Source organism: Schistocerca nitens, chromosome 4, assembly GCF_023898315.1.
Source record: "Schistocerca nitens isolate TAMUIC-IGC-003100 chromosome 4, iqSchNite1.1, whole genome shotgun sequence".
In the NCBI taxonomy this organism is placed as follows: Eukaryota; Metazoa; Arthropoda; class Insecta; order Orthoptera; family Acrididae; genus Schistocerca; species Schistocerca nitens.
The window spans coordinates 966,221,514-966,249,444 of record NC_064617.1 but is presented as its reverse complement, the minus strand read 5'-3'; the positions used below and the strand labels follow the sequence as shown (position 1 = coordinate 966,249,444).

Here is a 27,931-nt window from a genome sequence, read left to right as displayed (position 1 = left end):
AAGAACAAAGTATTTATAATTTTTAATTAAACTGTGATACAACAGATAATTCTGCACATGGACACTGTTATTTAGCTTTGGCATGTCAACATTGCAGTAGGGACTATGATGTAATAATTTACTTAAATATGATTTGTTCTGTTCATAAAAAATTAAGAAATATGGCTTGAATCTCATACTGCTGCAATGACTCATAGAATACAGACATGTATTTGATGACTAGCTTCTGTGATTTATTTTCTGAACAAAAAAAATTTAGAAAGGATAAAGCATAGACATTTAGTTGTGGAATAAGATGTAAATATATGTAGATTTAAGAATGTATTCATTGAAGTTTCATAAGGTATACAAAACAGTGTATGGGAAGGTTGCACAGGGAAAGTAACAGATTTGAGTGCTGTAGGTGCTCATGTGTAGCAGAGGAGCCTTGTGGTCTTATGCCACTGTCATTGTTGAAATGAAGATGATCTTTTGATCATTCTCATTGGAAGAGAAGAATCTTTTTCGGTAAGATTGGGCAGTCGATGAGCTGCTTTTGATAAAGTGGTTCAGGACAGTGGTTTTACAGACTTGTTGTGATTATAGTTGAGTAGTTGACTGCATTGGGACATGAAAGTATTAAAAAGTCAGTAGCAGGACTGATATCAGTGTCAGAGTTAATTTGATTTTAAATGAGTTTTAGTGGAACTGTGAAAACATTGCAAAGTGTTGAAACTAAGTTACATGTGCTAATAACTCTGAGATTCATTAATGTTCAGAACTTTTTAACTGATGCCGTGATTTCTCTTCTGTCCTCTGTAGATTGATTCATTTAAGTATCTTCTGAAAGCTTATTTATAAATGTGTGACCACCTTTTGTAAATGTTTTCTTTGTTTGATTCTTTGCTTGTAAGTAAATTTACAAGTTGAATTTAAGCCAACTTGTTAAGCTACCTCATTGTCCTTCAGGATACTGTACCTCATTTTATTTGTTAATAATTCTGATTTCATATACTTGAAAAATTTCTTAATTCTCTACAATTTCACTATTATGGTAAGCCACATAAATGCTTAATTATTTGGGCCAAAAGGCAGCAATATGTAACTGACTTGTAGATGAAGTCAAGGCAGAAATATTGTAGGTTGTGTGCTTGCCCAGTCATTACAGATTGCTACGGATAGGCCCTCTGTGAACACACAGTTGGTTTGCTCATCAGAAAGTAACCAGTGACCTTGCAATGTCTCGGCTGTCATTTGTATGAATAATCATTACCAATACTAAATGAGCTGCAATAAAGCCATGTAGACCACTGGAAAGTATGTTGTTCTCGATGGTGAGTGTTCATCGGAGGTGCCCCAGGGAAGTGTGGTAGGTCCGCTGTTGTTTTCTATCTACATAAATGATCTTTTGGATAGGGTGAATAGCAATGTGCGGCTGTTTCCTGATGTTGCTGTGGTGTACGGGAAGGTGTCATCGTTGAGTGACTGTAGGAGGATACGAGATGACTTGGACAGGATTTGTGATTGGTGTAAAGAATGTCAGCTAGCTCTAAATATAGATAAATGTAAATTAATGCAGATGAATAGGAAAAAGAATCCTGTAATGTCTGAATACACCATTAGTAGTGTAGCGCTTGACACAGTCACATCGATTAAATATTTGGGCGTAACATTGCAGAGCGATATGAAGTGGGACAAGTATGTAATGGCAGCTGTGGGGAAGGCGGATGGTCGTCTTCGGTTCATTGGTAGAATTTTGGGAAGACGTGGTTCATCTGTAAAGGAGACCGCTTATAAAATACTAATACGACCTATTCTTGAGTGCTGCTCGAGCGTTTGGGGTCCCTATCAGGTCGGATTGAGGGAGGACATAGAAGCAGTTCAGAGGCGGGCTGCTAGATTTGTTACTGGTAGGTTTGATCATCACGCGAGTGTTACGGAAATGCTTCAGGCACTCGGGTGGAAGTCTCTATAGTAAAGAAGGCGTTCTTTTCATGAATCGCTACTGACAAGGGAACCTCCCCATCGCACCCCCCCTCAGATTTAGTTATAAGTTGGCACAGGGATAGGCCTTGAAAAACTGAACACAGATCAATCGAGAAAACAGGAAGAAGTTATGTGGAACTATGAAAGAAATAAGCAACATATGCAAACTGAGTAGTCCGTGCGCAAGATAGGCAACATAAAGGAGAGTGTGAGCTGACGAGCGCCGTGGTCCCGTGGTTAGCGTGAGCAGCTGCGGAACGAGAGGTCCTTGGTTCAAATCTTCTCTCGGGTGAAAGTTTTAATTTTTTATTTTCACATAATTATCAAAGTTCAAGCACTCACACATAATCAACTTCGCTCTCCAAAATTCCAGGACATGTTCAGATTTGCTTGGACATATACAGAATTTGACGGTCTACGCACGGAAACATTTGAAAACGTAAAAAACATATGTTTTGACAGAGCACAGGGAAAACTGTGCGACTCTGAAACTGTTGCATTCATTTGATGCAGTTTATGTGACAAACTCGTATGTTTTCATCACTTTTTTTTGGAGTGATTATCACATCCACAAGAAAACCTAAATCGGGCAAGGTAGAAGAATCTTTTTACCCATTTGCCAAGTGTGCAAGTTAGGTGGGTCGACAACATATTCCTGTCATGTGACGCACATGCCGTCACCAGTATCGTAAAGAATATATCAGACGTGTTTTCCTGTGGAGGAATCGGTTGACCTATGACCTTGCGATCAAATGTTCTCGGTTCCTATTGGAGAGGTATGTCCTTTCATCTACTAATCGCACAGTTTTGCGGTGCGGTCGCAAAACACAGACACTACACTTATTACAGTGAACAGAGACGTCAATGAATGAACGGACAGATCGTAACTTTGCGAAAATAAAGAAAGTAAAATTTTCACTTGAGGGAGGATTCGAACCAAGGACCTTTCGCTCCGCAATTGCTGACTCTAACCACGAGACCACGGCGCTCATCAGCTATTATTGTCCTTTATGTTGCCTATCTTCCACATGGACTACTCAGTTTGTATATTTTGCTTATTTTTTCATAGTTCCACACAACTTCTTCCTGTTTTCTCGATTGATCTGTGTTCAGTTTTTCAAGACCTATCCACTGTGTCAATTTATAACCAAATCTGAGGGGGGTGCGATGGGGAGGTTCCCTTGTGAGGAAATTTAGAGAACCAGCATTTGAGGCTGACTGCAGTACAATTTTACTGCTGCCAACTTACATTTTGCGGAAAGACCGCAAAGATAAGATAAGAGAGATTAGGGCTTGTACAGAGGCATATAGGCAGTCATTTTTCCCTCGTTCTGTTTGGGAGTGGAACAGGGAGAGAAGATGGTACGAGGTACTCTCCGCCACGCACTGTATGGTGGATTGTGGAGTATGTATGATTTCAAACAGGAGTTTCTGGTATAAAGAGCTAATCAATTAGGTGAAAACTTTAGTAGCTGTTCTGGCTGTAAAATTCACAGCCTGACAAAGAGTGAAGCACATGGAATGGCAGGATGAAATGAAATCCAAATTAATTTCATGGGTTGAGAGGATATTTGATGTTATTTCAGTGATTACAATAGACACAAATTTACGAGGAACTTGCCAGTATGAGCCCCCTTATCAATATGATGTTGGACCTGCTCTGGCCCGGACACGTGCACTGATTCAGTTGAGAACGGTGTCAGAGTCACTGTATCCTCTCCCGAGGCAAGGCACTGTTGTAACTGCTCCTCGATGTTCTGGATGCTAGCAATTGGGTGAATTGACATGAGTTAGTCCCACACATTTTGTTGGGAACAGATCTGGAATTTTGCTGGGCATGAGAATACATCAACATCAGCAGTGTGTTTATGTAGATGTGTGCCACATATGGACAAACATTGTCCTGTCGGAAAAATGGCACTATAATACTGTTCGCACAAGAGGAAGCACACGAGGATGCAGGATGTTGGTGACGTACCGTTGTGCTGCCACACTTTTCTCTGTCAGTACCAGCTGAGACCTGAAGACATACCTGATGGCTTCACACTCTGAAGATGTCAGGAGTATCATTGCTGTGCTTGTCCAAAACTTTGGAAGAAAGTCACCTCGCCCTAGGTCATTGCGTACTTGCCGATGATAGTCACCCGACATAGTGTAGAACTGTTATTCGTTACTAAATATAATGTGACACTATTCGTCAGCAGTCCGTGCTTCCTAGCAAGGCACTACTCCAAATGCAGTGGTGTTAATGATAGCTTGTGGTTGGGACAGAAATTCTCTAGTCTGGCAGCTGCTTGTCCCTGATCTGTGTTTGAGATGACACAGGATGTTGCAGGCAGTCCATTAGTTGTTCCTATGATGTGCCTGGTGCACAATACAGTGGTCCTCCCTTGTGGTGGTCAGACATGGTCGACTGGAATCTTGACAGTGAGTGTACCTACCCTCAAGTTCCCATGTAGTCCAACATCGGGCCAGTCTCACATCTGAATCCCCCACATATCAGGATAATGCACGAATTGACCAGTCGGTCAAATGGAGACCCACAGTGTGATTCCTTTCCAATGCTGTCTCACAGGAGTACATGGCTTCTCCATGTTGTTTACCGTAGTCACTCAACATCTGATGCTGTCCATATCCCCATCAGGCCTTGTGTCAACACTTAATACTAACAACACTACTGCACTCTGGTGGCTCTTCCACCTGTCACAGAGAATTGCAGCTCTAGTCGTTTACAAACATGCCAATGGTGTGTACATGTACAAAGTTATGTTGACATCTGACTGTGTCTTCTGGGTACTTCACATTTTTTTGTGACACAGACTCGTGATATGCTAGATTAGTTTCTGTTTAATAAGATCTGTTACAGTGACCACTTAGGTGGATCAGCTTGTTAAAATCAAGCTAAGGAGGAACTTTTAACATCTACTGGTATACCTGCTATAATAAGAAATTATTTGTATCATTTTCATTGACACATCACCATGCTCATTTTGGTGTATTTGGATTTATTGCCGCTTGTGTAGTTTAAATGTTGTATGAAAATTGTCCATTGGTGCATTTAAGAGGGTAGAATAGTTAGAATAGTGGGGGCAATGTCTATACAAGGATTGCATGAAGGCAAATAAGTCAGATTAGCTTTGTGAGTTTTATGTGGAAAGAGCTTTCAATCTGTATAGTAACAAAGCAACAGGTGATGGCCGAAGTACTATTCTACCAAATTAAAAATCAGTTTTCTGTTTGGCATGACTGTCATCACTGAGATTATATGTGTTGTATCATGTATTGATCCTTGTAGTACATCACAGTCAATAAGAGTTTTTGTTGATGAATGCATTATTGTTTTTAACAAATACAATCAATTTTTGAAAATATAATGTAATTGGGTAGATAGAATATCTACTCACCTAGCCACGACAGGTGAACGTGGATATAAAGGTGTTAAAGTTTGCAAACTTTCAGAGTCACTGGCTAGGTTCTGGGTGACTTCTCTGAACTCTACATATCCAGTTCCTTTCCCTTCAGGAGCCACTGGCTTCAAAAGCTTGCATAAATAAAACCTTTTTTTATGTGTGTATTGTCCTGGGGCTGCTTGGTGTGTAGATTTTTATCTATTGCACTAGTTGTGTCCCCTCTGGGAACGTAGATAGCATTTTCGTAGTGTATTTTTCAAGTGGGGAGGAAGTGAACCTTGTGATCACCCAAGTCGATTACTAGTGTGGAAAGTCTACCAAACATTCAAAATTGTTCCTGTTTGTGTGTTTGGAATTCTGCTAAGGCATTTTCCACTTTATCTCAACAAGTGTTGTATTTTTGGGAGCATGGACTCTTTGAGTATGAAGAGGCTTTGAATCCTTAGCCAGCTTGAGGTGGTGTTTGATAAAAGTGCTGGATTTGGCAAATTTTATTTGAAGCCAAAAAATTCAATTTCTGCAGACATTTGAATGTGGTGTTCATGTGCCAGTCTTTCCATATTGATTTTGAGCTGTATTCGTATTTAGTAGTTGTGAAGATAATTTCCAGGAGCCACTTGTAGACAGTGATGAATTGCAGGTGATGTGAATAGTGCAGGGCTTTCATTACGGACATTAGACCCTATGCTACCATTTAAAGCAAGTCAGGTGACCTTTATTTGGACTGATTTAACATGTGAGTCTATATGTGTCTTCCAATAAGTGTTTCTGACTACATCATGTAATTTTTATTGTTTTTAAAGTATGAGTAGTGCTAGAATTGGTATTCCTGCAGTGAGTGAAATCTGATATTTAGAGAGAGTAGAAATACAAACTTTAAAAAAATAAGTATGTTATGTGATGTAAATAATAAAGGTGATTTTAGTAAATAAGTATTTCTTTAGTGAGGATCAGGTTAAAACAGTGAGCAGCAATGAGTATGCTGTTACAAAACTTCTTAACAGATTAAAAATGTATGCTGGACTTTATATATAGACATTTTGTGTTCCACCCCTAGGGGAAGGGATAGCATCTGAAGGAATAGCTCCTAGTTTGTCAGGAAGATCCAAATGAGAAACATAAAAACCTGTAAGTTATGTCCATATAAAGTACAACAATGTGCCCAGCACATTTAATTTGATATTGGCTCATAGTGAGTCTCATTTAAGTTAGTGCTGGAATTTGTTTCTTAATAAAGAAAGTGATCCACTGGTTGGCTTCTGTCAGAACTGATCCAACTTTCAAGTAAATGGAAAACACATTTCTACAGGATCTACACTATCTGATCAAAAGTATCCGGATGCCCCCCAAAACATACATTTTCATATTAGGTGCACTGTGCTGCCAGGTACTCCATGTCAGCGACCCCAGTAGTCATTAGACGTTGTGAGAGAGCGGAATGGGGCACTCCACTGAACTCACGGACTTCGAACACGGTCAGGTGACGTGGGTGTCACTTGCGTCATATGTCTGTATGCGAGATTGCCACACTCCGAAACATCGCTAGGTCCTCAAGATCGTCTCACCTGACTGAGCCTTGTTGTATGAAACGAGCATCTATTACAGCTACAAGTAATTTCTATGTATGTGTGGGGTATTGTGAGGGGAGGTGGAGTGATTCTCTGAAACATGAAATAGCAGCTCATGTGGTGACATTGTGACTTTCCAAGCTGGACTACTACTCACTTGAAGATCTGCAATCCATGGCTGGTCACCTCATTCATATAGTACAGCTTTCATGAATTCTGTGTGCAACAGTCAACAATAAGTGCCTACCTGTTATTTCAGTAAAGACATGATGTGGTTACCACTCTGATGCCTAAACACTTGAACAACAAATGCCATTGAGTGATGTGCATAATTGGAGTTTCTGGTTACTGAAATTATAGTTAGAAATTGTTGTCAAAGTCTGCAAAAAATAAATAAAAGACAAACATTGTATTTCCATAAATTTTTGCCAATGATCTTCCATTGGGATTCATCTGGTAAATTACACCTTAAGAGGCATTCAATAAAATTGGTTACCCCACTGTTTTCTCTACCATCCCACTCTCATATATGAAGTGTGTGCTGTTTCCTGATTGGCATCCTCAACAAATCTCATACTATTTAAACTTCACAGAACTGTCCTGCACACCTAACTGCACAAGCGTCTCTGGGAAGAGAATATTGCAGGAAGTGGTGTAACCAAACCGAAAGATTTGCTTACAGAATTAATGCTTTGTTTTGGAACAGTGTGTGCTGTTTTGACACTAGCTGATAGTTTAAAAGCTTGTGCCTGACAAGGACTTGGAATCAGAATTATGGGTGTTGGCCAAAACTATGAAAATACCATCAACATAAATGCAAATTCTAGCCAAGCCTGCATGTTTGATTGTTGTATTTGACTGCAAGCAGAATCTGTGCAATGATGTCAGTACATTGCAAGTGTTCTGTGTAGTTGGGAGTGCATTAGGTGATTGCTATGTGCATTCTAACACGGGTAAATTGTCGGTGCTCATACGGTACGTGCTTCCGTAATCGAGATAGCCTAACTGATATGTTGCCTCTTGAACCACCGTACAAAGATTTGTACCACATATAGGGAAAGCAGAAAAACGTCATCGGCTAAATCAGAATGCAGATGAAAGTGTGTGTTGAATGATTGACAGGTGGTCACTGAACGAAGTGCGAGGAAAAATAAGGAAATGACAGATCCAGAACTGAATGGAGCTCTAAGCTTGGAACTGCACAGCGAGCTGGAATACCAGAACCACTTGTCAGTGATGCAAATGTTCATAACAGAAAAACGTGAAGCTGAGGTCACAAAACCTGTGCTATGGAGCAATGGAAGAATGCAATTTGGTCAGATAAGTCATATTTGACACTTTTTCCAACTTCTGCCTGATTTTACATTCCAAGAGCAACAGGGGTTCAGTGATGATTTTGGCAACTATATTGTGGTATTCCACGGGCCGCACGCATACTCTGCAAAGTAGCATTACAGCCGAGAATTGTGTGACCATTTTGGCTAATCAGTTCCATCCTGTGGTACAGTATTTTTTCCCAACTGGTGATGCTGTGTTCCAAGATGACAGGGCCCCCTGTTCAAACAGCTTGTTAACATCCAGAACTGGTTCCGTGGGCACAAGAATGATCTGTCTCGTGTCCCCTGTCCACCATAGTCACCAAATCTTAATACTATTGAGCCACTGTGATATACTTTGAATAAGAGTTTGTGATTGCTATCTGCCTCCATCATTGCTACATGTACACTCCTGGAAATGGAAAAAAGAACACATTGACACCGGTGTGTCAGACCCACCATACTTGCTCCGGACACTGCGAGAGGGCTGTACAAGCAATGATGACACGCACGGCACAGCGGACACACCAGGAACCGCGGTGTTGGCCGTCGAATGGCGCTAGCTGCGCAGCATTTGTGCACCGCCGCCATCAGTGTCAGCCAGTTTGCCGTCGTATACGGAGCTCCATCGCAGTCTTTAACACTGGTAGCATGCCGCGACAGCGTGGACGTGAACCGTATGTGCAGTTGACAGACTTTGAGCGAGGGCGTATAGTGGGCATGCGGGAGGCCGGGTGGACGTACCGCCGAATTGCTCAACACGTGGGGCGTGAGGTCTCCACAGTACATCGATGTTGTCGCCAGTGGTTGGCGGAAGGTGCACGTGCCCGTCGACCTGCGACCGGACCGCAGCGACGCACGGATGCACGCCGAGACCGTAGGATCCTACGCAGTGCCGTAGGGGACCGCACCGCCACTTCCCAGCAAATTAGGGACACTATTGCTCCTGGGGTATCGGCGAGGACCATTCGCAACCGTCTCCATGAAGCTGGGCTACGGTCCCGCACACCGTTAGGCCGTCTTCCGCTCACGCCCCAACATCGTGCAGCCCGCCTCCAGTGGTGTCGCGACAGGCGTGAATGGAGGGACGAATGGAGACGTGTCGTCTTCAGCGATGAGAGTCGCTTCTGCCTTGGTGCCAATGATGGTCGTATGCGTGTTTGGCGCCGTGCAGGTGAGCGCCACAATCAGGACTGCATACGACCGAGGCACACAGGTGATCGTCGAGGGGACACTGAATAGTGCACGGTACATCCAAACCGTCATCGAACCCATCGTTCTACCATTCCTAGACCGGCAAGGGAACTTGATGTTCCAACAGGACAATGCACGTCCGCATGTATCCCGTGCCACCCAACGTGCTCTAGAAGGTGTAAGTCAACTACCCTGGCCAGCAAGATCTCCGGATCTGTCCCCCATTGAGCATGTTTGGGACTGGATGAAGCGTCGTCTCACGCGGTCTGCACGTCCAGCGCGAACGCTGGTCCAACTGAGGCGTCAGGTGGAAATGGCATGGCAAGCCGTTCCACAGGACTACATCCAGCATCTCTACGATCGTCTCCATGGGAGAATAGCAGCCTGCATTGCTGCGAAAGGTGGATATACACTGTACTAGTGCCGACATTGTGCATGCTCTGTTGCCTGTGTCTATGTGCCTGTGGTTCTGTCAGTGTGATCATGTGATGTATCTGACCCCAGGAATGTGTCAATAAAGTTTCCCCTTCCTGGGACAATGAATTCACGGTGTTCTTATTTCAATTTCCAGGAGTGTATTATGTGTCATTTTGCTGGAAGAATGGTGTAAGATTCCCTTGAGCCGTATTTATCCATTCTGAGATGACTTTAAACTGTTTTGAATGCCAATGGGTTTCCTACACTGTACTGGGTGTGGTAATGTGTTGCTTTTGGTGTTTTCATACTTTTGTCCACCCTCCTCACCCCCCCCCCCCCCCCTCTCTTTCTGTGGGTAGTGATGACGGAAACTGCGATGCCAGGTTGTGAGTGATACCTGGATCACACAGATTAGTAAGAGAATTGCCTATAAAAGCCAAGCTTCCGAGATTGACTTTTGATCTTCCAGTTTCAAAACGGCACAGATCCTAAAACAGAATGAAAGACTGTTTGTGAAAAATTCTTACTTTACACAACATTTGCTTTGTTTTGTGGTCTTTCCTTACTTTATGGAAGCCGATAGCAGAAAAGAGAAAAGTCTAACAAGTAAAACGTATTGAATTTCAATCTTGTGATGCCTTTTATACAAAAGCTGCACATTAATACTGTAGCAGGTATGTGAGAATTTAACTGTGGGTGGCTGTGCATACTAAAGAATTAGTTTACTCTGCTTAAACATTTTATAGCAGTAAGTGAGGACTTCATCCTAGCTGCTCTGTGGTAACTGAAAGGTATAAAAAGATGAATCACTTCCTTTCCTTTCAGTTTCACAGCATCAGTGCAATTTATTGTCATGAGATATATTAAGGGGGATTTTGATGTTATATGTGTGTTTGATGGCTGTAAAGCTGTTAAATACATATTTTGATAAGAAAGAACTGGCTGCTTGGTTCATTATTACTGAGGCATGACGTATTTCATGATTATTTATATATTCCACATAAAAATGTCTGTTTAATGCCTCAGTTATTTTGTTATTTCATTACTCTTTTTTTTTCCAAATAAAGTGATGATTACTAACTATGATGCAATAACTAAATGTAAAATGTTGTACTTTCATGGGATTTGGGTCTTAATATAGTTGACACAGTTATAAAATTTAAGAAACAAACTGATGCTTTATTTTTTGTGACTAACAAAAATACATTACACCATTTTACTCTTTTCTACCATCAGATAAAATACTATATCTGATAAATGCAACATGAAACAAGGAAGACATTTGTCGTACATTCATCCTTGGAGGATAGCTTTTGATGCAGGATTTTACATCACACCACATATTTGTGCAAATTTCACTGACACATTGATGAACATGGCTCAGAAGTAAAAAGTCAATTCATTGCTTCTGTTTTTATGCCATTAAGATGTTAAAGAACTGGTACAATAATTTAACATTTGTACATGCACAACAAAATATAGCTTAAATAAAAATGTATGTACACAACATGACTGTAAATTTGCTCATAGTAAAACTGAATGCCACTCTTTTTCAGCATGTTCCAAAAATAGAGGTACAGTATAGGTGATGAACATGAAAAGGGAAAAATGATTTCCTACTTATACTGCTAAGTAATTCATTTTGTCAATGACAATGTTATTAACAGGTAACAATTTGTCATCAATCTACTGTGGTTTTTTGAGTAACAGTCATTTTCTCTTGAGCGATCACAAAGAAAGAAAAATGTTAAATAGTTGAGCTAGATCCTTGGAAATCAAAATTATTTCTATATGATCACAATAACTTCAATTTCCCTTTAAGGATTTTACTGACTCTGTGTTTAAACATGTTAGCAACTAGTGAGGATTTTTGATGGAGCAGGTACAGTTTCATGCTCTTGGTAATGAGACTACTGCTGCCAATATCCAGCCAATGAAGATGTCTCATGCTAGGGAGTCTCATCATCAGTCATATTTTTTGTTCTACTTTCTGTTATAAGACAGTTTCCACAGTACTGAAAGATGCCTCTCAGACATCAGCAAATTATCCTGATGAATATCTGTTGTTACAAGAATCTTTAAAGCCACTTTAAACAATAATTAAGAGTGTAAATTTTAGTTACACTACGTCTACCTTTGCAACAGTTGACACATATTGGCTATTTTAGCTGATTAATTTAAGCCACATGTAACATGTAAGATTGGAGGAGGAGGAGGGGGAGGGGGAGGAGGAGAATAATGTGCTGTTTGTTGTAGACAGCATACCTTTTGTGATTATTTGCAATGTTAAAAAAAATAATAGACTTTTCAAATCTGTAAAGATGCTTCCACCAGAACTGTTGCAGTCAGAATGTATGTGAGAAGTAAATGCTAGCATTTTGAGCAGTGGTTCTTATTGATTTAAATGGAAAATAATTTGCTTCTGCTCACTCTCTCTTTAATAAAAACAGTTTTAGTTACTAGTGGAGCATCACACAGGATTCATAGATGGACGTACATGATATAAACAAAATTCCTAAGGATTGTGGAGCTTGGATTGAGATACTTGTGATGAAATCGAATAGTAGGGCATGTCATAGACAGTTTAATGAGCAAATTTTACAAGTATACACAGTGTCAGACCATAATAAACTACTGCAAGTTTTTTGCAAATGAGGAAAGAGATCAGAGGGGGAAAACTGTATTACTTCTTCTAACTCAACTTTACCTTACATGTTTCCTTAAAAGTACATTTAATTAAAATACATTTCTATTTAAGTATCATCAGGAACAGCTGCTTCAAGAGCAAAACATCAACAAATCTCTCAACACTGTTCAGAGTCTGTTCACTGTCAACATTACTATTTGTATTGTAGTTCAGTGTCTTCAATTTTTCTGTCTGTGAGCAAAGTTTCAGTGCTTTAATAAAAGTGCAGCCAGTGCCTCCACTAATGTGGCACTTGGTGCACTGTGTAAGGTTTGTCCATATAGTTGTACAGTATTGAAAAAAATAGTTATTACACAAATGAGGCCAGCAGTTACGCTTCCCATTGAGTTTCAAGACCGATTCCTCTGGAGCAGTGATTCCGACCTTGGCAGTAATTGGCAAAATTGTGGAATCTTACTACAATACTATTCCGGTCAGTTCATTTTGCATTACGGTGGTGCCATCAGAGAATCACTTTTGCACAGGAAATATGTTACATGCAATATCTTTGCAAAATACAGGTTATTTCAAAAAGATTATTGTAATTTCGCAAGACTATTTCATGTACACGAATAAAGATAGAAACACTGGAATGTAGTGTTTTCCCTGGTGCACAAGTTGTCAGTTTATGTGGTTGACGAAAGGGTATCCCTGGCGTGGTTAGAGACCTCACTCATTACCCAATATGAATGGCTGATATTATTCTGTCATTACAGTTCCATCTTCTGTGCTTACCAACAACACTGTTGAGAACTGCTGTGTGTATGGAAGACTGGTGAAAGAAAGCCGGAAGCCTGTATTACCGTGAAGATGTACTGTTCCTCAATTTTTTTCTTAATACAAGAAAAACTTTCAACTGAAGTACATGTTGTAAGAATGGTAGCAATTAGACAAAACTGTTTGAGAGCTTCTGGAAGATTTTGACCCATTTAATTCTCAATCATTCTTATAATGTCTCTCACACTGATGGAGTCAAATGTTTCTTTATGCTGGTGAGGAAATACACCACAGTACTACACATGACGGTGAGTGACTGAAGGGTGCACCATTCATTTGTAATAACGAATTGACACTGTCTACTAGGAAATGCTGATCATAATTGGCAAACTGAATAGTATCATCTAATTTAAGAAAGAGCAGTTTATCACAATGTGAAAACTTGGTTTCCACTTGCGTTACAATATTATCCAATAGCTCGAAGTAAACCTCGTAGTATTGTTGACATCAATGGATTGCCAATGTATTCATCTGTCACTTCAGCTCTATTCGTGGAAGGTTCAGCTCGCAAATTAGTCCAGCATTTCATGGGACCGAAAAAGATGACGAATTTATCTTCATTCCTTAAGTTTTTGATGTGAGCTACATGTTCCGAAACAGCACTGTTGACGAACTGTGCTTTTTTTTTTCTTTGAAGAGTGTTGAAAAACTGTTCAGTCTTTAAAAATCTCCTTTGAAAAATAGAGAGAAGAAAAACAAGTTCAATGTCTAGGGGGTGATGTTTGAAATTGCAGGCTTCTCTTGTAGTTGTTGCTCTAGAGTTTGGACTGTCAATTATTTCATTTAGAACATCATTAAGCCCCGAACGGTTTTCGTGCATCGATAGGAGATGGAGATATCACATCAACAAAAGGCATTTTGCATTCTCCATTTCAACATGTGAAATTCAGTGAAAAACTATGTGGTGTAATATTATTTGAGAGTACTGCCTCAATGATAAGGGGTGTACGGATCTCACATTGCACCATTGCTTTCCAAGATTGCCTTATCTCAGGGTATGTGATATTTGTAGTGCAGGTTTGTGAAAGGCTCAATCAACATGCCTCCACTCCCAACAACTTCGGGTGAAGTGTGGGACAGCTCTGATTGCATTAACTCCAAACACGTTCTCAGAAGTACAGGACGAATTTGTCAGTCGTCTGGACGGATGTCGTGCATTTGGTGGAAGGCACATTTGACATTTGTGAAATGTAAATGAAAGCTTTGATCCTAAACATAATTGGTAAATAGTAAGCCCAAACATGCATGTAAAAGATATTCTCTTGTAAAATTGTATGGTGGTTCTGAAAATAAAAAACTTTGTATGTGCAGGGCCAGTTTAAGGGCCAAGTGACAAAAGGTGCAGTTGGGGGTGCCAAGCCGAGAGGGGTGGCAGAGGTGCCATAACTGTAAGATTTTTATGCTGAAGGTATCGGAGTTACTGGCAGCCACTTGGGGCGTCAAACTGAGAGTGGGCACCGCTTGTGTGGTAAAATGTTCTCGAACGGTTCTGTCTACGTGCAAGTTAAAGTTTACCCCCGGTTTCGATTCTTTATAGTCTTGCGATATCGGAGTAATCTTTTTGAAACGTGGATGGGGAATTTTTCTGCCGCACTAACACACCACGAGTCTTCACAGTGGCGCCCAGCTGGGCCTCGGAGTCCGTGTGGTCAGGCAGACAAGCACTGTCCGATCGCAGAAACTGCTTCGTCGGAAGTTTGCCCGCCGACGCTCGTTGGTCGCCGCAGGCAGTCCGGCGCCTAGACGCCGGTGCTGGCCGGCCTGGAGGCGGGCGAGTGGGAGGCGGCTGCGCTCGCCTGCGTCTGCGCCTGCGCCTGCGCGGGTTGCGGTGCGTGGCAGTGGAGGCAATGCGCGCAGGCGGCGCACTGGCCGAGGCGCCTGGCGAGCGCGGCGCGCAGCTTGAGCGCGGGGCCCAGGCGCATGCCCAGGGCGCCCGTCATGTGCTCCTCCGTCAGCAGCGGCAGCGCGCACCCGTCGATGCGCTGGTCGCGGAAGTTCTGCAACAGTGAGAAAAACAGCGGCCGCTTAGTACAGGGGAGTAGAGTGCGCGCAGAAGTCAGCAGGGCACGCGTAGGGAGTGCGGTAGTGGTGGGGGTTGCAAGCAGGCGCTCTAGGGGAAATGCTGAGCGCTGGAGGGGGAAATGCTGAGCGCTGAAGGGGGACTATAGGCCTATATCTCTGACATCGATCCGTTGTAGAATTTTAGAACACGTTTTTTGCTCGCGTATCGTCTCATTTCTGGAAACCCAGAATCTACTCTGTAGGAATCGACACAGATTCCGGAAACAGTGATCGCGTGAGACCCGACTCGCTTTATTTGTTCGTGAGACCCACAAAATATTAGATATGGGCTCCCAGGTAAATGCCATTTTCCTCGACTTCTGGAAGGCGTTCGATATAGTTCCGCACTGTCGCCTGATAAAGTAAGAGCGTACGGAATATCAGACCAGCTGTGTGGCTGGATTGAAGAGTTTTTAGCAAACAGAACACAGCATGCTGTTCTCAATGGAGAGACGTCTACAGACGTTAAAGTAACCTCTGGCGTGCCACAGGGGAGTGTTATGGGACCACTGCTTTTCACAATATATATATATATATATATATATATATATAAATGACCTAGTAGATAGTGTCGGAAGTTCCGTGCGGCTTTTGGCGGATGATGCTGTAGTATACAGAGAAGTTGCAGCATTAGAAAATTGTAGCGAAATGCAGGAAGATCTGCAGCGGATCGGCACTTTGTGCAGGGAGTGACAACTGACTCTTAACATAGACAAATGTAATGTATTGCGAATACATAGAAAGAAGGATCCTTTATTGTATGATTATATGATAGCGGAACAAACACTGGTAGCAGTTACGTCTGTAAAATATCTGGGAGTATGCGTACGGAACGATTTGAAGTGCAATGATCATATAAAATTAATTGTTGGTAAGGCGGGTGCCAGGTTGAGATTCATTGGGAGAGTCCTTAGAAAATGTAGTCCATCAACAAAGGTGGCTTACAAAACACTCGTTCGACCTATACTTGAGTATTGCTCATCAGTGTGGGATCCGTACCATGTCGGGTTGACAGAGGAGATAGAGAAGATACAAAGAAGAGAGGCGCGTTTCGTCACAGGGTTATTTGGTAAGCGTGATAGCGTTACGGTGATGTTTAGCAAACTCAAGTGGCAGACTCTGCAACGGAGGTTCTCTGCATTGCGGTGTAGCTTGCCGTCCAGGTTTCGAGAGGGTGCGTTTCTGGATGAGGTATCGAATATATTGCTTCCCCCTACTTATACCTCCCGAGGAGATCACGAATGTAAAATTAGAGAGATTCGAGCGCGCACGGAGGCTTTCCGGCAGTCGTTCTTCCCACGAACCATACGCGAATGGAACAGGAAAGGGAGGTAATGACAGTGGCACGTAAAGTGCCCTCCGCCACACACCGTTGAGTGGCTTGCGGAGCATAAATGTAGATGTAGATGTGCCGTTCTAAACGAAAGCCTGCGCTCACATTTTTTGTAAATATTACGTGGAGTCACGCCACGCTCACACTTGGAAGGGACCATCCACAAAGATCTCTGCTTTTGTTGAAGTCCACGTCATGTAGCAAGGCGGCCCCGTTCTGCGCATCCCCCTCCACTAGCCACTGGCAACCAATAATCTTCATTCTCTTTCCGAGTGGCTAGCACCGAGTTACGGTTAGACAGCGAGGATCTCAGCTCTACATGTTGCACTGTTGCCGTACTTCGCGACAACCAAATTATTCATCCAGCTGTCAGTTTTTTTTATTTCGTTTTCTTTTTTTCTTGTAGCAGTATACCTGTGAATGTGTATCTGTAAATGTTTAAGTACGGTTAAAGAGTCACGTCGTGGTAATAAATGTGAAGTGCTTCATAAGCAAGCAGGAGGGATTATTTACCACATTTGTAACTTTTTCAAGCACGTCTCCTACTGCTGACATTTAAAGACACAAGAACGGACTCGAGAACCCTGTGGTGTCGCCAAGAGAACTGTAAAAAGAATTCTAAACACAAGTGTCAGTACAGTAGGAACTGTAGAAAAAGTTGATTTCGCGTCGCCTCGAAAGCATCAAAATCGCAAGGAACCTTTAACACAAATGGATGGTTTTAACAACGATGTTTTAAAGTGTTCCATGTGAATGACGAATGCCCGACATAACAAAAATTTGTTGCAGTTACTCAGGAGAAAATGGTTCAAATGCCTCTAAGCACTATGGGACCTAACATCTGAGCCAGCCGGAGTGGCCGAGCGGTTCTAGGTCCTACAGTCTGGAACCGCGCGACCGCTACGGTCGCAGGTTCGAATCCTGCCTCGGGCATGGATGTGTGTGATGTCCTTAGGTTAGTTAGGTTTAAGTAGTTCTAAGTTCTAGGGGACTGATGACCTCAGATGTTAAGTCCCATAGTGCTCAGAGCCATTTGAACCATTTTTGAACTTAAAATCTGAGGTCATCAGTCCCCTAGACTTAGAACTACTGAAACCTAAGGACATCACACACACCCATGCCCGAGGCAGGATTCGAACCTGCGACCGTAGCAGCAGTGCGGTTCCGGTCTGAAGTGCCTAGAACCACTCAGCCACAGGGGTGGTACACAGGAGAAAATTGGCTTCTATGGTAAGTGCTTTGTCAATGTAAAGAATTATAAAAGATGGTCGTTGCAGACATGTTAAGAAGAGAGTTTTTAGTTCAAAGAAGTGACGTAAGTGCAGAACAAACTTCACACATCACAAAAAAGTTGTGCATCACCTCGATTCCGAGAGTTCCGGAACCTCTACAGAAAATTGGAATAGAGATCAACATAAACATCATTTCCGCCCTTTTTGCTGCTCATGAAAACCACACATTTCATGTTGTACCACCATACAGCGAGACTTTCAGAGGCGGTGGTCCAGATTGCTGAAAACGCCAGTACCTCTAATACCCAGTAGTACGTCGTCTTGCATTGATGCGTGCCTGTATTCGTCGTGGCATACTATCCACAAGTTCATCGAGGCACTGTTCGCCCAGATTGTCCCACTTCTCAATGGCAATTCGGCGTAGATCCCTCAGACTGGTTGGTAGGCCACGTCGCCCATGAACAGCCTTCTCAGTCTATCCCAGGCATGTTCGATAGGGTTCATGTCTGGAGAACATGATGGCAACCCTCGTCAAGTGAGGTTGTTATCCTGAAGGAAGTCATTCACAAGGTGTGCATGATGGGGGCGCGAATTGTCGTCCATGGAGAATGCCTCGCCAATATGCTGCTGATATGGTTGCACTTTCGGTTGGAGGATGACATTCACGTATCGTACAGCTGTTAACGACGCCTTCCATGACCACCAGCGGCATAGGTCAGACCTGCATAATGCCACCCCGATACAGCGGGGAACCTCCACCTTGCTGCACTCACTGGACAGTGTGTCTAAGGCGTTCAGTGGGACTGGGTTGCCTACTAACACGTCTCTGACGATTGTCTGGTTGAAGGCATATGCGACTTTACAGTCAACTACAAAGAACATCTTTTAAGAAAAAAATGGTACTAACACCCAAAATTCGTCTTTTGCTGACCACCTTCAGATTACAGGTCACGCGCCTAAAGCTATTCACAATATCAACATTTTGCATACTGAGAAGAAAGAGCATAGATGAGATGTTCTCGAAGAATTAGAAATGTTTAAACATCTTTCTCGAAATGATGGCCTCATTCTCAATGAGCAGCTACAATTACGTAATAAAAGCTTCTTCAACAGTATAAAGCCTTTACTTGATATTTGATTTCGTGATCCCTCGTGCAGTTACCGAAATATTTCTTCTAAGGCGATTCATAACTGTTTGTTCATGAAATGGTTTATATTAACAACGTTTCATGTTATGCCGTTTTCCTATTCGCTGAGTTATTCAGCTCCCTTCGTAATTCTATAATGGCGTTTTTCAGCCTTTATTGTACTTCTAAGCTCCTATGTAGACAAATTATTACCATGTCTGCTGCTGTCAGATAAAATATTGCCTCTTACTTCACGTTTCACACATTTCACCTATCTACATTTGGAATGTTAAGTAGCCGGTTTCTATTTGCGGCTACTAGATGGCACTTTTGGTATAACGTTCACCTGCCCGCAATTGCTAATGCGGGCGCCTCAGTCTGATGCTGCCGCAGCTAGACATGTGGTGCAGCCCTTAGTGGCCTGCCTCTGTTTTCTATTTTAATACTTTGTGACTAAAGGGTTATCGCTTCATAATTATTTTATAAGTGACATGCCAGTTTTAAATGTTATATTTCTGATGAAGGCACTCTCAGAAGTGGCCGAAACCTAGGTCAAAAAGACTTCATTTTCGCGACCGAGGGCTGCAATTGTTTTAATTTTACATTGTAACGGTCGCTGACAACGCAAACATGTTTAAATCATTAAGTACTGCGTCCCCTAGAAGGGATCTTCTGCTTACGGTTCCAGTATGCTCTTCCTTTAAAAAACTTACGCAAATCAACTTTTCTCCCGCACGTAGCTGAAGGTGAACATCAAGTGACAGATGTAAGTCACAGCTTAGAAATATCCCACCTGACCAACAAAGGAAAAAGAATGAACTTATTTGTAGAAACTGAAATTTATCCTCACAAATGTGCATCCCCAAATGACATCCTAAATGATCGGACATAACTACGCAACAAAATTTTTCTAAGAAATCTCCTTAATTAGCTCATACAACCACACACTAAATACACTCGTGAAAAAAGAAAAACATTATCCATTATGAGCCCATCCAAAGCTTATAGTGGTTCTACATTATGTGTGTTGTGTTGCCTTTATTGCTTGTAAATGTCACTCCAACTCTGCGTAAAATATGTAACATTAATTTGTTTATATAAAATGTGCTGCATTATTTTTGTAACCTTCAGTATAATCATATTAAACAGTCACTACTGCATATATTTAATAACCACACAGAACACTCAGCACATTCACACTAAACAATATTTTCTTTTTAGTCATACAGACACTAAAATTAGAAATTGTATTTTCGGTGCCTGTAAGTCAAATTTAACTCTGACCATAGATATAATTTTCCGATGTAAACAAAGATGTCAGGAACATGGTAGATACGGCGCTCTTTCTGTGCAAGATACAAGTGGAAAAGCGTTTGGTGCCACATCTATAAATAGGAAAATCGGAGTAATAACAAGCAGTGTAGAAAGTAAGTACATATACCAAGTAAGTACATATATATAGTAAATATACAACCAGCGGAACCGAGCGAGGTAGCGCAATTGTTAGCACACTGGACTCGCACTCGCGAGGATGACGGTTCAAACCCACGTCCGACCATCCTGATTTAGGGTTTTCGTCATTTCCCTAAATCGCTTCACACAATGCCGGGGCGATTCCTTTGAAAGAACACTGCCGACTTCCTTCTCCATATTTTCATAATCCAATAGGACCGAAGCTTCTGTTTGCCGCCGCCCCCCCCCCCCCCCTCCAAATCAATCTCCAAACAACTGGTTAAGTGCACAAGCTAAGCAAAATGGTTAGTTTTGTACAGGCTAGCTGCTGCATATAAATTTCTGTCGATATTTTAACGATGTGCTGCTTACTGAAGCTTCAAATATGTATCACGCCAATTGAAGATTGGTGAAAGCCCGAAATGCATATTGACATAAATAAAAACACGAAGTGACTGCTCGCTGTACTTTTGAAAATAAAGTAGTAAGGATCTAATAAAAGAAAAAGAAAGTATTTGAGAGCTGAAATATACACTGCTGCCCACCGTAAATGCAACACCCTGAAGGAAGCATCCGAATCAAGTGAAATTTACACCATGGGTTTGCAGCGATGAGATATGCAACTGATTAGAATTTCAGCGCAGACGCACATCACGCGCGCCTGTGGCGCCACCTCATAGCGCCATTTAAGGCTTGGCGATTTCGACGAGTGTACGTTCGGCACGTGTGTTTACCTTGTGGTTGTTTCACAAGACGATCAGTTATGCCTCGTAGACAACAGCGAACATCTTTTGATCAAGTATCCGATTTCGACAGAGGAAGGATAGTGGCTTACCGAGATTGTGGATTATCATACAGGTCGATCGCATACACCTCGGTGCACCACTGCACGTGCTGATAGGCAAATTGTGCGCATGGCAGTGACGGATCGCTCAGTGACATCCCGAACCATAGCACAGTACATTGCGTCTGTAACGCATCATCCAGTGTCTGCGCGTACCATTCGACGCCGTTTACAGCAGAGTGGTCTGTCTGCAAGACGTCCATTGCTTCGTCTACCATTGACGCAGAACCACAGACGTCTTCGTCGCCAATGGTGTAATGACAGACGGATGTGGACGGCAGAATGGACTGACGTTGTCTTTACTGACGAGGCACGCTTCTGTCTGCAGCACCACGATGGTCGGATTCGAGTGTGGAGACACCTGCATTATGCACCGCCACACTGGTCTTGCACTGGGTATTATGGTATGGGGCGGTATTGGATATTACTCTCGCACGTCTCTAGTACGCATTGCCGGTACTTTATATAGCCGGCGCTACATATCCGAGGTGCTGGAGCCAGTTGTCCTTCCTTACCTTCAGGGCTCGGCCACAGCCATATTTCAACAGGATAATGCGCGACCACACGTGGCACGCATTGTCCAAAGGTTCTTCGTCAATAACCAGATTGAATTGCTTCCCTGGCCGGCTCGCTCTCCGAATCCTTTCGCCGATAGAAAACATGTGGTCCATGGTTGCTCAACGAGTGACCCAGATTACATCCCCAGCTGCCACACCAGATGATCTTTGGCAATGTGTGGAAGCTGCTTGGGCTGCTGTACCCCAGGAACACATCCAACGTCTCTTTGACTCAATGCCGAGACGTGTGGCAGCGGTGATCTCCGACAATGGCGGCTACTCTGGCTACTGATTCTGGCAGGAACCAAATGTCACAGACGTCTGTAAACGTAATCATTTGATACTTGGTCAACATGTTATCTACAAAATAAATTTTGTTGTGCTACCTCTTGTCTTTCTTGGTGTTGAATTTCCGGTGGCCAGCAGTGGATATAGCTATCCAGGAATTATGTTTTTATTGCAGTTTTACTTCGCATTTCTTTCCTTTGAGCGAGGCAAACTCATTAGTTACGTCATTGACGTCAAGTATATCATCTGTGGCGTATTACATCAACGGATAACTAAATTTGTGCTTTCACCCATCCTTGATTTCAAGCAGTTTTTATCATCTTCAATTTGCTGAAACTGCGTTCACACGATGTTGCAGTCACATAAATATCTGCAAAGCTATTTCATTGTCTGGATAAGCATGTCTTAGTCCAAAAACAGTTCTTATTAAACAGTCTTTTTCCATTGCTTCTGTTTTTGGCCCCCGGCCATTTTTTGCGCGCCTTCTCTCCCCCCCTCCTCCCCCCCCCCCCCCTCAAGGTGCCTGCGACCTTGGCAGGGGCCCATCTCGCGCCGTCCCTTCGGTACTTGCCTGGACTGGCTATATAAAAATAGTAGTTGCACACTTGCTGAGAATGGATTACCGGACGAAAAGCGAAGAAGGAAAAGAAGACAACATAGAATAGTAAAATTAGAAGGGCCGAGAGAGGGGCGGAGTAGCTGTTAACTATGTCCTCTGTTTTAAGAGGATTTGGGTTTCAAAATCTGACATTTTGGGAGAGTGTTGCTATAAGATCTGTTTCAAAACCACGATCAAGCCGATTCACTCCTTCGCTCTTTCGAAACTGGTAAAGTTTTCTGTCGATAAACGTTCCTGCAGCTGGTGGAGTATTAAACTATAACAAGCACAAATAAAATTAAACCAAGGAAACTAGAAATTTGCTCGAAACTGAATAAACTGTAATGTAATGACCAAAGGTGAATGCACGTAAAAGGTTTTAGGAAGATACGCAAAAACTAAATTGGCAGATTACAGTGATTATCGCTATCGTAACTGTAGTTTCGTAACTCTATTTCCAAACTGTTGCTGACAGCAAGCAGTAATTGTGGTTTGAATTCTGACCACAGATCGGGTTTTATTCCGGCACACCACTGCGCGTTGACTTCCGCGGTCAAGGTCACCAAAAAGCGACGAAGTATACAAGAACGCGCATTCGGTGTGTGTGTGTGTGTGGGGGGGGGGGGGAGCTAGACTTGTTTCCCAGTGCAGGAACTTCAGATTTTAAGGGAAAGTGCAGTGCTTCAGTGCTTTTTCTTATAAGAATTTCATCTTTCAGCGGTATGTTTTTAAAATGTATATATTTTCGTTTTTAAATGTTTTTACCCTATAGCCACAAACAAAGGCGTAAGACAAGCGTGCAGTATTTCACCCACTTTTTAACATTTATTTAGATGACGCAGTTCGGAAATGGGAGATTTTTAACGGAGGAATTAAAGATTAACAGTACTTACCGCTTGAATTGCATTTTACATGCAGACTACACCACATAGCTGGCTTATAATGGTGACCTACAAACGGATTACATTTATTGAATAAGGTTCCCGAAGGTTTGATAAAAACAGAAGACAAAAGCAGTGGGAAATATTCTGCACCGACAAAAATTGTGATCAACAATACAACAGGTTAAAAACTTTGACTGTTTAAGTTGTGACAGCCATCTGAGTATGCCTTAGATACAGAAGCAAGTAACAATGTTTTGGAATATATGTGGAAGAATAAACAGACGCCTAAAAAAATAAAACAAGGAAAAAAAGGAGAATGAAATGGCAGTTCCACTGGTTGTTTACGGAAGAGAATCGTGGGTTAAAAGTAAACGTCCAGGAAGTCTTATGCAGGCAGTGAAGATGGGGCTTCTGAGAGCAGTAAAGGGATGCACAAGAGCCGATAGATTTCGAAAGTCGGGAAGAACTGCGTATATTTAATACCCTCAATAAAATACCAGAAAATAGGAAAAACTGGAATGGCCAATTTGAAAGAATTAGTTGCGAAATATTCCCTCTCCAGATAAGATATAAGACAGTTTGGAGAAGTAGTCAAGGAAAACAGAGGAAGCGGCGGATATCATATCAGGCAAAACGGAAAAAGGCCTAATGCTTGAAGTGAAGAAGGTGATGCTGATGCTGGTGCTGGTGGTGGTGGTGGTGGTGGTGGTGATAGCTGTCCGTCTTTGATTTTTAATGTACAGAAAGCAAAACAGTCCTAATGTTTTTTTTCCTCACCTTTGTTCTGTTTTTTTAATAATTGTGGGTGAAGAGCAGAATACTGTGCAGCTGACAACACACACGTCGTCCGTATGGAGGGAATGGGATGAAATAACAATAAAGAAGTCCACCTCATTCACTGAAACACCACTGTCCAACAAACCGCTTGGCTTCACAGACTAATATCAGATCTACGTGTGTGTCCGCAGCTCGTGGTCTCGTGGCTAGCTTTGCTGCCTCTGGATCTCAGGGTCCCGGTTTCGATGTCCGCAGTTCGTGGTCGTGTGGTAGCGTTCTCGCTTCCCGCGCCAGGGTTCGATTCGCGGCGGGGTCAGGGATTTTCTCTGCCTTGTGATGACTAGGTGTTGTGTGATGTCCTTAGGTTAGTTAGGTTTAAGTAGTTCTAAGTTCTAGGGGACTGATGACCTGAGATGTTAAGTCCCATAGTGCTCAGAGCCATTTGAACATGGGTCCATCATTACGAGCCCGAGAGTAAACGGCAGAGTAATGAATGGGAAAATCCAAATTCGCTGTGCAAGAAAAAGCTCAAGACCCAACCCTCCGCAGGAAAACTGATGCTTACGGTTTTTATGAACGGACAAGGCCCAGTACTGGAGCATTGTGGGGAAAGGGGCACAACAATAAACAGTGAGATGCTTACTGCCAGGCTAAAGCCTGCAATTGGAAGCAAACGCCGAGGATTGTTGTCGAAAGGTGGTGTGTTGTTTCACGACAATGCCCGTCCGCATACTGCTGCCTACACTGCTGAAACGCTCCAGAAACTCAAATTTGAAGTACTGAATCATTCTCCATACAGTCTCGAACTTGGCCCTTCTGTCACTTGTTTGGTCCACTCAGACAGGCATTAAGGGGCCGTCGATTTGCCTCGGACGAAGCGGTGAAAGAAGTGGTGCATTCCTGGCTCGCAGCTCAACCCAGAACCTTCTTTTATGAGGGCATCGGGAAGCTTGTACAACGATGGATCGAGTGCGTTGAAACGCAAGGGGACTATGCCGAAATATGATGTTCTTGTAAGTTTCCTATTTGATTACGATAACATTTTATAACTACTTTGCCGGCCCGTGTGGCCGAGCGGTTCTAGGCGCTACAGTCTGGAACCGCTACGGTCGCAGGTTCGAATCCTGCCTCGGGCATGGATGTGTGTGGTGTCCTTAGGTTAGTTAGGTTTAAGTAGTTCTAAGTTCTAGCGGACTGATGACCTCAGATGTTAAGTCCCATAGTGCTCAGAGCCATTTGAACCATATAACTACTTTGCGGATAATAATTGACTTACCCTAGTACTTCTATTATCGGACTTCTGCTGCAATTTATGCTGATTTAACCCGCTAGAAATGTGGTGTGACCGCCAGACACCACACTTGCTAGGCCTTTAAATGGGCCGCGGTCCGTTAGTATACGTCGGACCCGCGTGTCGCCACTATCAGTGATTGCAGACCGAGCACCGCCACACGGCAGGTCTAGTCTAGAGAGACTCCCTTGCACTCGGCCCAGTTGGACAGGCGACTTTGCTAGCGATGGTTCACTGTCTACATACGCTCTCAATTGCAGAGACGACAGTTTAGCATAGCCTTCAGCTACGTCATTTGCTACGACCTAGCAAGGCGCCATATTCAGTTACTATATGTCTTCTGAACAGATAATATTGTAAATCGTGTACCGTCAAGAGCGACGTTCATTATTAATGGATTAAAGTTAAGTATCAAACTAATTACGTCCGCTTTCTGAATTCTAATTCCCTGTCATGTCCCAGACCTCACGTCAGTATAGTTCTTCCTTACTCACGCCAGCCTGCGTGAGCTAAAATGCGTGCATTTCGGCCTCCTCTAGTAACACGGTGTTGGCTCTTCTGCCAACACAACAAGAAACACCTGTGGTACGTAGTTATCTGGCGGTGCGAAGGCGGCGGAGACAAAAAGGATAAGAGCGGCTGGTACTGAGCCGCAGGAGCTTCCAGATAGTGCGTCACAATGACGGAAATTCCAGGCCAGCGGCGGCAGTCGGGGCACGCGTTTCCGCTTCCTGCGGGCGCTGGTCTCTTCCGTCCCAGCGCCGGGCCGCCGGGCTGCCCCCACATCCGATTTATAGGCGGCCGACGTGACTCGCCTGCGAATGAGGGATCGCGTTTGGTGGGTCTGCCTGACCCAGCCGTGTGGGCAGCCGCGGCCGCCTGCTGCCTTGAACGAACTGGCGAGCGAGAAACCCCAGACAACTGCACTCTCCAAAGAAACTCAGATGTATATCAAGATGATGATGATCCTTTCTGTACAGACGTACTCTCTGGTGCTGGAAGCATTTTCAGCTGGTTATGTCCTAGAGAAGATTCTAAAACCAGTCCACAAGGGATCCAGCTTCTAACAACCCTACCACAACAAAGGTAAAAATTTTAATAACGATTGTGGTGTTGCTTACGCTGCTAAATACTGCATTATCGGGCAACAACAGTCGTATTATGTGGCAGGTGTCATTAGAGCACAGTTAATAGTCATCTTTTTGTGTTTCCCACGCTGGTCTCGTCGCAAAAATCATGGCTCAATCGTTGAAAATGTAGGTGGTTATGATTCCAAGCTCGGATGCAAAGAGGCCTAGGTTTTATTCTGCTATATTCAAAAGTTTTTTAGATGCGCTTCACAAAACATTCTTCAAGATTACACTTTTGCAGGACAATGGTGATGTAAAAAAAGCAATCAGCACTCCGAATTTAAGTAACACTTCCTTTTAATTGCAATATCACGTAAACACAAAACATCACTTCACAATACAAAACATACTTGAAAACATCTTCCTCGCATTTTATAAGCCAACTACAATATGCATCTTTCCAACATGACGTCCAACACTTCGACTTTCTCAAGGTCCGACTTCTAACAGGTTAACAACTAACTAACTATCGCTTACGCGCCCAAAAATCAGAGTTACAAGTACGTCAAAGATCATAGTGACAAAAGAATACACATAGGAATAATATCATTGCAATATAAACATATCGATGTATCACAAATGAAATCAAATCTGAATGTTGTCTCAGAAATATGTTAACTACTTTACAGAAAAACAGTAGAATATTACTGATATCGAGAGGTTCAGGTGAGGTGCCGTAATGGTTACGTAATTCAAGTACCATTATAAGCTACAGGATGTGAACATTACAAGACTTGCCTATGCAGATGATGTAGCACCAATAAGTAGTTCCAAAAGAGAATTGATCAGAATGATGAAAAATTAGTACAAAATTTCTGAGAAAACAGGATTACATGTTAATGAAGAAAAGACAGAATACCTGCCCATAAGTAAGAAAACCAGAAAAGATGCACCTCTGACTGTAGATGGATTCATTTTCAAGACTGTTGACCACTTCAAGTACCTAGGAAGTATTTTTAGTTCAAAAAAATGGTTCAAATGGCTCTGAGCACTATGGGACTTAACATCTATGGTCATCAGTCCG

General features: G+C 42.7%; 1 protein-coding gene across 1 annotated transcript in view; it reads right to left on the bottom strand.

Moving 5' to 3' along the window:
• Positions 1-11,020: 11,020 nt before the first annotated feature.
• The window catches only part of LOC126252726 (uncharacterized), a 452,053-nt gene continuing 435,142 nt past the window's right edge, over positions 11,021-27,931 (bottom strand). The window contains exon 7 of the mRNA XM_049953628.1: positions 11,021-15,330. Coding sequence (XP_049809585.1) covers positions 15,073-15,330 — 258 coding nt within the window. The 3' untranslated portion in view covers positions 11,021-15,072. The remainder of the gene's footprint in view (positions 15,331-27,931) is intronic.